Here is a 13,135-nt window from a genome sequence, read left to right as displayed (position 1 = left end):
AACATCCAGAGCAGTTGCACAGTGGAACTCATTGTTTTAGCCAATTGGATTTCTTTATTCGGGAATTGAAGACTAGACTTTCTTCACAATAGCCCTAAAAGGTATTCTCTTTTATTAAGAAAAAGGCGAGAAGCGTGGCGACTCTCCTTTAAGTTCAAAGAAGACAAATCGACAGATGTATCATGATGACCTGGTGTGAGGATCAGTGAGTCGTTAACTGCTTCTTCTCTCTTGGGTCGGCATGTGGCTCAGGAGGTAGAGCGGGTCGGCTGGTAACCGAAAGGTTGCTGGTTCGACCCCCGGCTCCACCTAGCCAAGTGTCGAGGTGTCCCTGAGCGAGACAACCTCACCCTGACCGCTCCCGACGAGCTGGCCGTCGCCCTGCGGCGTTGACTCCGCCGCCGTTGTGTGAATTTGCGCATGAATGGGTGAATGTTAGACAATATTGTAAAGCGCTTTGAGTGGCCACTGTTTAGAAAAGCGGGGTATAAATGCAGTCCATTTACCACTGCTCCTCTCCCCAGGGCAAGTACCTGCCTGCTGACCTGCTGTGCCCGGAGACCTTTGTCTGGGTGCCCATCGAGCGCTGCATCGCCCGCCTGGAGAACGCCCGCTACGTCCGCTTCAACCAGGACCCCGACGCAGGTACGCCAGGGCCCAACGGGCAGAGCTCCCCCGACCGCCTCCTACGGCGTTGTGTGGTTCGCTCTCCAGTCCATTACCCTGCATTCACTACCCCAGCCACTGCTCTCGGACTGTTAGCCCAACGTTAGATGTCCTTAAGGAGCTCTGAGTGGTCCACTGGTGTGTGTGTGTGTGTGTGTGTCCGGGCTGGCGTCCAACACGGTAGGATTTAGTGGTGGATCTCAGACCAGCCGTATCTGATCTCCAGGAGGATCTCTGTAATGATGATGTGGTCTCCTCTCTCTCCCTGCAGTATGGTCAGAGGCAGAAGTTAATCCCCTGTCCTCATGAAAGGACCACGTTGTCAGAAGATGACTGATTGCATGAGCCACATGGCTGCATGCAGGGTTTAGACCAGGAGACGCCTGCGAGAGGGAGAGAGAGAGAGAGAGAGAAAATCGAGAGAGAGAGGTGTACGTTTTAAAGGCTTGGAAAAAGTGGGATTCAAGGGTTGACTAGAGGATGATTGAATCTCTCTCTCTCTCTCTCTCTCTCTCTCTCTCTCTCTCTCTCTCTCTCTCTCTCTCTCTCTCTCTCTCTCTCTCTCTCTCTCTCTCTCTCTCTCTCTCTCTCTCTCTCTCTCTCTCTCTCTCTCTCTCTCTCTCTCTTCTCGCGCGCGCTGTGTGTGTAGCTAATCTGCACTCTGTCAACCCTACATAATAGGACTCTGTGGTCCCATATATTGGGCAGGAAATGCTATATACAGGATTCTGTTGTGTGTTTATGTGTGACTGTGTACACCTATCTCTCACACACATGTGTGTCTGTTTGCTGGAACCTGAGCCATCAGGTGGGTGGAGGGGTCATGGGGGGAGAGTGGCCATCTCCTTGTTTACATCAGTCTGCATCAATAGACACACACAATGGACAGGAGGTGTGTGTGATTCTCGCCGTAGGGTGGTGGATGACTATGTGTCAATGTACAAATATAAACACATTTCCTGTGGGACAGTAAGAACGAGCGTAATGCTGTGAAGTGACTGGAATGAGAGATTTCTGGGTAGATTAGGGATGTGGTAAGTATTTGGTTGAGTGGGTGGAGGGGAAGGAGGAATATGGGGGGGGGGGGTACACAAATGATGGAGGTCTGGTGTGAGAAGAAGAAAGAAAGGGAGAAATGTGGCCCAGTATTGTGACATACATAGTTCTACATTGAGGGGGGTAGAGAGAGAGAGGGGGGTAGAGAGAGAGAGAGGGGGGTAGGGAGGGAGGGTGGGAGAGAAGCCATTTAATCAAGCCTGTTTTTTTCAATTTCCTGACATCATTTTGATGACTCACCAGTTGAACTGCAAGGGAAGGCATCACTCCAAAGCGTAGTCAAGGACAATTAGTAGGCTGTTGGTTATTGACATCATGGGCAACGTAGATACTGGTAGGTCTGACCCTTACCCTGTCACATCAATATAACCTAAGTGTGTGTGTGTGTGTGTGTGTGTGTGTGTGTGTGTGTGTGTGTGTGTGTGTGTGTGTGTGTGTGTGTGTGTGTGTGTGTGTGTGTGTGTGTGTCCAGCCTGTTGCCGTTGGACCAGGCCTTAGAGCTGTCCCATGCCAGCACATAGCAGTGAGCTAACCTAACATAATCATTGGCTGTATGTGAATCGGGGGCGGGTGGTGGGCCCGCCGCCGCCCAAAATAACCTACGTCGCAGTTGATTGGTCGGTCAGTCACCGGGTCGATTTGCGGCTACGTCACCAGTAGACGAAGGGCTAAGTCCCACCGCAGATGCCAGCGTGTCTGCCGGTCCAACCATGACACAGTCGTACCGCTGTTACCACCTCCTCATGAATTAGCTTCGGGCTCTGACCCGTGGCGCTGGCAGCCCGGCCCCGTGTGAGCCGACTGGGCCGGCCCCACTGCACGACATGGCTGCTGTTCTGTGAGGAGGTTCTGCACACCCTTTGCACGGTGACAGCCAGATAGCAACACACTCAGCCAGTAGCAGCCCACAGCTCTGAGCCCGCGGCCCAGCACGGCACCGCGACGGAGCCGGCGAGCGGGGCATTCCTCCGCCATGGGGACCCCGCCCTGGAGCCAAGGCAAACAGTGGCGTTTGGCCGGTCTGAGGCGGCGCTACGTGTGGTGGTGGCCTGTGTTCGGTGGACACGGTACCAGCATGCCTTGACCCCTGGACATGGTGGTGCATGAAAGGGGGGCATAGAGGAAGGGAAGAGCTTGGGGAGATGGAAGGGGGACTGAAGAGGACCGACCTTGGAGCCAAGTCAAACAGTGGCGTTTGGCCGGTCTGAGGCGGTTCTGCGTGTGTCCGTGGCAGACTGGGAGGTCAGCGGTTAGGGGACACGGTACCAGCATGCCTTGACCCCTGAACATAGTAGTAAATTTACATTTAAGTGATTTTTGACGCTTTTATCCAAAGCGACTTGCAACCATACATTAAAACATTCACACACCAACGGCGGAGTCAACCATGCAGAGCGACAGCCAGCTCGTCAGGAGCAAATCAGGATGAGGTGTCTTGCTCAGAGACACCTCGACACTCTCGCTAGGAGGAGCCGGGGATCGAACCAGCAACCTTCCGGTTACCAGCCAACCTGCTCTACCTCCTGAGCTACTTCCGCCCATACTGCATGAAAGGAAGGGAACAGCGCAGGAGCCTCCGTGGGAAGGGGAGCGGGAAGGGTGGCCGGCGCCCCGATCGGGGTTCCTGGGGGGAGGGAGGGCGGACCCCGGGGTCGTCCTGGATGTGTTCGGCCCGTCGGTGAACCGGGTCGCCGAGCGTAGCTAATGAGGTGCGAGGGGAGCCCTAATCTAACGTTTACACAACCCCTCCGGCGCACACACACACACACACACACGTATTGATCGGCAAACCCAGTGCTCACACGTCCCGGGACGCCCGCCCGCCATGACCTCATGGTCACACACACACACACACGCGCGCGCGCACACGCACGTAGTGTACGGCAGGCACACACGTAGCGTACAGCATGTGCACCGTCTCCCACACACTTTAGCACTTAGCTGTAATCTGTGTTTGCCTGACAGAGAGCTGGGGCATCGCCCTCTCAGCAGGATAAACACTTGTAAAAAGTGTGTGACACGAGTCGCCCCCTGAACCTTAAGTGCCTGAAGCAGGCGCCAACACACACTCAAATATACACAGTACGCGCACACACACACACATTGTGCTTACAGTACTTTTTAACAATGCATTTTTTATCTCTTACAGATACACAAATAGTAAGTGTCTGTGGCACCAATCTCTGCTTCAGTGTGTGTGTGTGTGTGTGTGTGTGTGTGTGTGTGTGTGTGTGTGTGTGTGTGTGCGGCTGTGTGTGTGCCTGGGTACCGAAGCCAGTCTAAGTGGTGCCAAGCGTTGGGGTAGAGAGAGGCTGCGCTGGGGGAGAAGGGCCCCTCTATCTTAACAAGCCCCGGCCGACAGCACTCCGCCCCCTGCCTGTCCCTCCATGGGCCTTCCACCCTCCACTGCTCCGGCTCACTTTCCCTCTGCTTATCAGTCTGGCTGTCTGTCTGTCCATATGTCCAGCTCACCCCCGCCGTCAGGGAGGGGAGGGGACATGGGGAGGTGTCTGCTTCCCTCAGATCCTCTGAGTGGACGGATGGACGCGCTTAGCTGCAGTCCTTTTAATAAAACACACATGTGGGTCTGGAGCGCGTTGCCAGCTCTATCTGTGCCCCTCCCCCTGCAGTGTACATATTTTCGTGAAACTATTTCACGAAAATATTAACAGTTAACAGTTGAAGACAATTTGGATGATCAAGCAAGTAGTAAACATTGTGGGTTGATCTATTTAAAGACATCAGAATTGCCTTTCTAGTAGTTGTCGTTGTAATATCTCAACATAGCCAAACTCCAGCCAGTCAAAGCCTGTTCTTAGTTCACCCGCCCCGTGTAAAGTGTGCTTACATCGCACTCTTCAGCTGTGGAATCTGAGGTTCGAGGGGGTCAGTGTCTTACCAGAGGACTGTCCAACTAATGGGGTTCAACTCCTGGAACTCCGGTCCGAAGGGTGCGTGTCCCTGCCCCCGGTCGACCCGGGTCACCCTCCTCCTTTCACGGCCCGGCCCTCCGTCGGCCTCTCGACCTCGGGTCAGGGGAAGCGAGGCTCGTAGCGGACACTGACCCCGCGGCCCGCCACCGACCCGCCTCGGCGCTGGAGGACGGGACAGGAAAGGGAGGGAGGGAGAGCGTGGCGGGGTTTCCCTGGATGAACCCCCTTTTTAATCTGGCCCTGACCCCGCAACTTCTCTCTCTCTCTCCTCCCCCTTACCCCCTGACCCCCTGACCTCTGAACCTTGAACCCCCAGAGAGCCAGGACCTTGGAGCTAGGTGTCACCGGACATCCGCTGGCTCCTTTCATGGGAGGGAGGGCTGGAGCCGCTCGGAGACCAGGGAGGGAGGGCAGGATGGGTGGATGATGGAGGGGTGAATGATAGACGGATGGATGGAGGGATGATAGAGGGGTGAATGATAGACGGACGGATGATAGAGGGAAGAATAATACACGGATGGATAGACGATAGAGGGGTGAATCATAGATGCCTGGAAATGTAGAGTACATTTGCTTACAGTGTTTATGCGAGGAGCGGATGTTTGGATTGTGTAGAGAGAGAGGGAGGGAGAGATGGAGTCCTGAGAATCCGCTGGTGTTACAGTAATGCTCAATAGTCTGTCATGGAGCCAAGAGGCTCTGCTGTCCTCGGTTACTGAAACATTGTGTCCTTAAACCAACGCCAAGGCTCCAAGGGAACCGTGTCATTGAAATAAATAATTTTGGAGCGCACAAATATTTGTAATTAGCATTTTATTAATATCTATCTATTGCACCTTTCATTGTTGGGGACAATCACAAAGTGCTTTGACATTGCATTAATAACAATAAATGAATAAGCATTTAACTTTGCAGACTAAATTATGATCACAGATAAGTTCTGCTCGCTCTCTGTTGACTTGTTCACAGTTCATTAAGGCACTGGGATCCAAAGAAGAAGAGAAAAATATTGGTGAGGATGGCAGTTTTCTAATGTAATCTGGTAGAAGAGATGCTGACTCTGCTGGTTGGGTTAGGAAAGGAAGATTATTCATTAGTTCATCAGCGACGGGTGAAGCTCATATGTAATTCAACACTTGAAGCCCCAAAAGTGATCCCCCAAAAGAATGTGAAACATGAAAATCTCCATAGAGTGGGAGAGAAAAATATCTGCAGGGCTTTTTCCAGAGAGACCTTTATATGCCTCTGAGTGGGAAAAAAAAAACCCACAAATCTAAATTTTAAACATCATACAATGGAGACTGTCCTGAGTGGGAAGCTTGTTCCCCTTCAGTTTCCTGCATGGTCCTTGGTTGGCACTAAATTCCCTGAAGGTCACTGGGCGCATGAAGGTGACCACCAACACCAGAATCCCCTCCACAGTTGTTTCTTGCTACCCTTCTCAGCAGCATTACGGTGCTTTCCCGTAGCCGGCTATGAGGTCACCGAGGTATGGACCTCGGGCATTTTGTAGAGATAAAAAACAAAGTTTGAACCTAAGCACTGTATGCAAAATCAGCAGCGAAGAACTTCTCAGAGATGAGTAAATGCTTGATTCAGTTGAGACTTGTTACTTTTTGTCCCCTGTGTGTGACATTTGATGGTGCGTGTGTGAGCCAAGCACAACCCCCCCCCCCCCCCAAAAAAAAACAAAACTGAACCCCTGCAACTGAAGCCTCCCCTCCCCCCGGACCTCACTCTTTATCAAACCCTGGCTGCGGCGCTGCTCAGCCGGTGTAATGTGCGTAAAGCCTTTCTCTCCAGATCAGATCCATGTCGGGCCTTAACTGGAAAGAGGTGTGCATGGCAACGCCCCAACACACAACGGTAGCAGAACTGTGTCCAGTGAACTAGAGTGTTGTGCCGTCCTCTTCTGTGTCCAGTCCTGTGTTTCCATGTGTCTACCAAGGCCTCCTGGCTCTATCTGGGTCCGCAGCCCTCATCTGGTCTGCAGGGCGCAGGCAGATAGGTGGTGCCTCACCGGCTATGTGAGGAATTTAGCAAATGTGTGAAGCAAAGGCACATGGCTGCAAGCTTGGATCTATGCTATGCACGCACACACACACACGCAGACTGCCATAGGCACACACATAGACGCATTCACACAAACAAACACACACACACACACGCATGCACAGACACGCACACATACACACGCACACATACACACGCACAAAAACACAGACACACCGCACACAAACGCAATGCACCCGAGCACACACACACGTCCACACACACACACACACACACACACACACACACACACACACACACACACACACACACACACACACACACACACACACACACACACACACACACACACACACACGCGCACACACACCCTGACCACCTGGAAGCTCAGCTGGGCGCCACGTGGATGTGGGGCGTCGGAGATGAGCCAGGGTCTGTTACTACAACATTCTCGCTCCCTCCTGCTGGAGCCCACAGCACCAGGGGACAGGGGCCCCTGGGCAGCTGGGTGGCTCCGTCTCTCCCTCCTGCTGCAGCCCACAGCACCAGGGGACAGGGGCCCCTGGGCAGCTGGGTGGCTCCGTCTCTCCCTCCTGCTGGAGCCCACAGCACCAGGGGACAGGGGCCCCTGGGCAGCTGGGTGGCTCCGTCTCTCCCTCCTGCTGGAGCCCACAGCACCAGGGGACAGGGGTCCCTGGGCAGCTGGGTGGCTCCGTCTCTCCCTCCTGCATCAGAGGCCCTCTTCCACATGGAGCATTGTGCATCTGTGTTGGGCCTGGGGAGTTTGCGTGTGTCGAGGGGGTTTGTGTACTTGTGCGTGTAAGTGGGTTTAGGCAAGTGTGATTGTTTACCTGGGTTTGTGTACATGTGTGTTAACGTGAGTTTGGGAATGTGTGTGTCTGTGTCCGTGTTTACTTTGACTTGTGAACATGTGTGTCTGTGTGTGTGTTTGCGTGTTTTCATTGACTTGTGTATGCAAGTGTGTGTTAACGTGTACGTGTGTGTGTGTATGCGTTTTCATTGACTTGTCTATGCGAGTGTGTGTATACGTCTACTTGTGTGTGTGTGTGTGTGTGTGTGTGTTTACATGGACTTGTGTGAATGCATGTGAGAGAGAGATATTTACAGCGGGGTGGGGCATGGAGGTGGTTACCAGGGGGTTCGCTTCCACCCCTTACAGTTAAAAAGTTCAGCTGGAAAACAGAAAGCAGGCAGTGGAAACTAATTAGGTGGAGTCTCTTGTTCCCCGTCCGTCCATTACACCACCCGCCCACTGTGGGCACGTAGGTCCAGCCCCACCCTCACATGGGCAGCCTCTTTGCGTGTGCTTTCTAACCCCCGCCACCACATTTTCCAGTGGGACCTCCAGAGGGCCGTCCTGAGACCTGGGCGTTGGGTTATAGAGTGGCTGTGTTTCCAGTGGACCTGCTGGGGTTTATAGCAGCGCGCCCCCCCATAAAGACACTGTGTTTGGGCCCGGCCTCAGAGCCTGTAAACAAGATGAGCTGAATAGCAGAGGACTGCACTCCTGTGTGTCCTCTCAGGCACCGGGGGGGAGGGATACTGCTTTGTATTCTACATGCTCCTTCTGCAGAAGGTTAAGGCAGTACGATGCTGCAATAAGGGCTTAATACATTACATGAATATAATTGTAATGGATATAATCTAGGATATTACAACTAATCATTCAGGGGAAAGAATATTAACAAAGACATCGCAAATTAGATGAAGGGGGTTAATTACAGTTTCTACAGGAAGGTAAAAAAAAAAACATTCATTTATTTTAATTAACTTTAATGCAATTTTTTTTCTCTCTCCTCCTCTCCCCCCTCCCGGTTCAGTTGACGCGCGGGCCTTTAAGGACCTTTCCCGGGTCATGGTTCTGTTCAAGCGGACTGTCATGCCCTACGCCGCCTATTGCCGCAAGCGTAGGGGCCCCAGCGACCAGGAGCAGGTGGAGCAGTACGCCGCCCTGCTGGGCCAGACCTGCGCCGAGAGCATCCTCATGTACCGGGAGGGCACCAGGGCCTGAGGGGCCCCTGGATCAGGGGCCCCTAGGACCTCAGGCTCGAGGCCCCAGACACCCAGGAGCAGGCAGAGCATCCTGATGTACTGGGCCTGGGGGCCCCTCGGACCTCCGCTTAGACACTCACCCACCCACATAGGAAAGAAACCCACCTGCCAGCAATAAGTCTGTCTGATCCAAATCAGCCTTTCAGTCCGTCTGTCTGTCAGCCTATCGGTTTATAGGTCTCTCTGTATACTCCAACTCAGCCTTTCAGTCTGTGTGTCTGTCCGCCTAACAGTCAATTGGTCTGTCTGTCTGATCCAACTCAGCCTTTCAGTCTGTCCATCTGCTCTGAATTTCTCTCGGCCTGTCAGTGTGTCTATATGTCCGTTTGTCTGATCTGAATGTCTTTCAGCCTTTCAGTCTATCAGTCTGTCTGTCTTCTCTCTCGCTCTCTGCTGCTTCTCCCTGTAGTCTCACTGCTTCATAACTCCAGTCAGCGGCCCACCCTGTGTGGTTGTGTGTATGTGTGTGTGTGTGTGTCTGTGTGTGTACTGTTAACATGTCTAGTATCCATGCATGTATGTATGTATGTGTGTGTATCCACGTACCTGCTGGCCTGCCTGATCAATATATCAGCATCTTAATCACCACTATAAGTATTCACTCATTACTACACTCATCACAACACAACGACCGGCCAACGGGTCAGTGGACTGTGTCTAAGTTTATCTCCATGGAAGGTCTAGAACTGCAGTGAGTAGGAGGTCGCTGATCTCAGAGAAGTCTTCCTTAAAACTACGTCCTGGTCCTGAGGAGGAGAAACACGCCTGTAGGAGGAGAACCACGCCTGTGGGAGGAGAACCACGTCCTGAGGAGGAGAACCGCGTCCGACGTCCATGAGTGAACTCTTTCTCCCCACTTCCTGTGTCAATGTTTTAAACCACGACCACTTTCCCTTCTTTCACTCCGACATCGACACTTATTTTGTTTTTATCCTCTTTTTCGTTTTGTTAATAAACGGATTATATAATCATTCTCCAATGTGAGTTGTTTTGTTATTATTATTCTAAATATCTTCTGGCTTGTGCAGGTGAAGCTCAACGCACACCGAACCAGAACCTCAGTTTGTTTTTGGAGCGCGACCCGATAAAGAAACCCTGTGGTTTCTAACTGGGCGAAGCAGGCGGCGAGGGCGAAGCAGGCGGCGAGGGCGAAGCAGGCGGCGAGGGTGAAGCAGGCGGTGAGGGCGAAGCAGGCGGCGAGGGTGAAGCAGGCGGTGAGGGCGAAGCAGGCGGCGAGGGCGAAGCAGGCGGCGAGGGCGAAGCAGGCGGCTTTTTTCCCCTGGCCTCGTGTGCTCCTCTGTTTATCCAAAAGTCCTTTTTGGACGTTTACATTTGAAAATTGAAAAACGTTATTTATTATGTCCCGATACGGCCATGTCTTCTGGGCTTCGCTCATTACTTTGGCCCTGAGGATATTGTGTGTGTGTGTGTGTGTGTGTGTGTGTGTGTTTGTGTGTGTGTGTGTGTGTGTGTTTGTGCGCGCGCGCGCTGGCACATTTGCATGTGCCTGTGTGTATGTGCGTGCGCAAATGTGCGTGTATGTGTTTGCACACATGCACACTTGTTTGTGCACACACGTGCCTACATGTGTGTGCCTGTGTGTGTGACTGCGTGTATGTGTTTGCACACATGCGCACTTGTTTGTGCACACGTGCCTACATGTGTGTGCCTACATGTGTGTGTGTGTGCATGTGTGCGTGTATGTATTTTTTTTTTTGCATGTGTGTAATGGTTCAAATCTCCCAGCCCGTACTGTGTGGACAACACCTCGCCACATACTGCCACAAACAGGAGTGTAAATTTGCACGGATCCAGCGGGCTTATGCTCCCACAATGCTCCACACACGCCGGTGTGCTGGGAGTGATGTGGCGAGGCCTGTTTGAGTTGGAGCCGCCCGCCGCCTCAGATATACGAGCTGGCAGCGCTTCAATGCCCACGGCTGTTGCTGGCGCTTCTGCAGAATGTCAACAGCAGTCTGGAAGAAGAGCACGGTGCCAGGGCTGGGTGGGGCCGTGGCGCTGGAGGTGGAGCGGGGGCCGTGTTCTGCCAGAGCGGGGCCAAACCCGGTCAGGCCCGACGGTGTCCGGGCTCCGGGGACGTGGGGGCCAGGGGGCCGGGGTCCGTAACAAGGGTCGATGAGCTAAATCAATCGTGTGGCACGCAGACGTTTGTCTGTGCTGTGATTAAGACCCGACTGGGTGGGCTTCCCTTTTAATCCAAATGCTTACTCACACTTACAGACTCGCGCACACACACACACACACACACACACACTCACACACACACACACACGTGAAATGCAGCCTTTATTTTTCGAAAGGCTCCTCTGTCCAGCTGTTGTCATGTGGTCTGTTCTTAATATCGTCCATCTCTGTCAGTGAAAAACCACCTTCCAGTTCTTAGAAAACCGCCCAAAAGGAGAGAGTGAGAGAGCATCTCAGTAGTCTAAACCTGACCGGAGTTTCAAACAGGGACTGTGTCCGAGGGAATTAGCACAGATTGACAGTCTAATTCTCCAAGAAGGGAACACTGACGCTGGCAAGAGGCCATCTTGGATCCACTGTTTCCCTCCCACATTAGGCAAGCTTGCCCTGCGTGCTGCACATGCAACACACACATACCCAAACACACACTCATCTCACACAGACGCACAAACTCACTCCACACACACCCAAACACACACACCCACACCCAAGCACACACAAACTCACATACACCACACACACACACACTCACACACACACCCAAACACACCCAAACACACAAACTCACACACACACCCAAACACACACAAACTCAAACCTAAACACACACACACACACACATACACCCAAACACACACACACACAATCACACACAAACTCACACACATACACACCAAAACACACACACACACACACACACACACACACACACACACACCCATTCACCCACTGCTGGCCCTGTCATGAAGAGTTAGGCTTGGTGGGTTCCACACACAAAGAGACGATGCCAGTTCGGTGGTGGACCTCTCTGTCAAAACAACCTGGCCCTGTCGCTGCTGCTGCTGCAGCCCATTAGCTTAATAATAATGTACAGAGGGAGAACAGCCTGGGCCGGGTCATTAGTCACCGAGCATCATGGTGTCTCACCCCTCCCTCCAATCAGGGCTTCTTAATAAGATAGATGTGTTCTGACCGCAGGCCCCAGCCAGGGCTGCTCAGCCAAAGGTCCCAGGGAGAGGAGAGGAACCACAGGGTCCATTATCCCCCCGTCTGAACTCCCTCCAACAGGGGTTGGGAAGCGTAACGTCATGCTTGATTTGTGTGTGCTCGGGTGCCAGAAGGGTGGTTTGTACACATGATACACTCGGTAGTTAACATAGTTGAGGTCTCAGCTGATGGCGTCATATTTGGGCTGAATTGGTTAATGTCACCTGGTTGATGATTGGTTGAAAAATATGTGGTTATTATATCTGTTCCTGGTGTTGATGCACACTTAAAAACAGTGCTTAGCATTGTGTAGCGTCTTATCCTAGTTATCTTTGTTGTAAATGGGGAATGGGTTAACCTAGTGATTGTTAGTGCTTGGCACTTGGTTCTATGAACATCCTTACTGTACGGACAGCGATATATTGTTGTTTCTCTTTCTCTTGACAAATGAACTTATATAAGTCGCTTTGGCTTAAAGCATCTGCTAAAGGCCCTATATGTTAATGTAAATGATGTAGGAAACCATACCAGGCCTACCTTGTGAAAAACCACACAATGGAAATATGAGAAGCAGTTGGTACGCAATCATAAAGAGCAAACCAGGAAATATATATTACGATGTTGTACCCCTCTTTCAGGAACGTCCACTGAAACGTATCCCTTATTTCTGTAGTGAAACCCTGTCAGGGCTGTGATTATTTATACATTATTATACAGTAGGTGAAACCTGATCTTTCACCGATAGTTTATTTTGAAGATGCAGACGACCAGAGTCAGGACGTTTCACCCCCAGTGTCCGCCTCGGTACCACAGTGTGAGCTCAGCCACACAGGCATTTTAGGCCACCTCTGAATTTACAACTGTTACACGCAAAACCGTTTTCCTGTTTGTAATGAGATGATCTCCCTTTCACAACTGTTTGAACTCTCTCTACTCTTTCTCTCTCTCTCTCTTGCTCTCTCTCTCTCTCGCTCTCTATTTTCTCTCTCTCTTTCCTCTCTCTCTCTTTCTCTTTATCTTAGCCTGTCTCGCTCTTTTTCTCCCATTCTCTTGCTGTCTTTCTTCTTCTCCACTCCTCCCTCTCTTTCTCTTTTTCTCTCCGTCGCTCTCTCTCTTTATCTAAACCTCTCTCTCTCACTCCATCTCTCTTTATCTAAACCTGTCTCTCTCTCTCTTATTCCCTGGTCTCTAAATGTATCCAC

The 13,135-nt window shown here is 51.9% G+C and overlaps 1 protein-coding gene across 2 annotated transcripts in view; it reads left to right on the top strand.

Moving 5' to 3' along the window:
- ate1 (arginyltransferase 1) overlaps positions 1-9,703 on the top strand; it is a 56,397-nt gene extending 46,694 nt beyond the window's left edge. For both annotated transcript variants that reach the window (XM_079730978.1, XM_079730977.1), the window contains exons 11-12: positions 525-645; positions 8,510-9,703. In XM_079730978.1, the coding sequence (XP_079587104.1) occupies positions 525-645; positions 8,510-8,700 (312 nt within the window). In that variant the 3' untranslated portion in view covers positions 8,701-9,703. The remainder of the gene's footprint in view (positions 1-524; positions 646-8,509) is intronic.
- The last annotated feature ends 3,432 nt before the right edge of the window (positions 9,704-13,135 follow it).

Source organism: Pollachius pollachius, assembly GCF_949987615.1.
Source record: "Pollachius pollachius genome assembly, chromosome: 2".
NCBI lineage: Eukaryota > Metazoa > Chordata > Actinopteri > Gadiformes > Gadidae > Pollachius > Pollachius pollachius.
The sequence above is the reverse complement of the archived record's forward strand: the minus strand, read 5'-3'. Positions and strand labels throughout refer to the sequence as shown.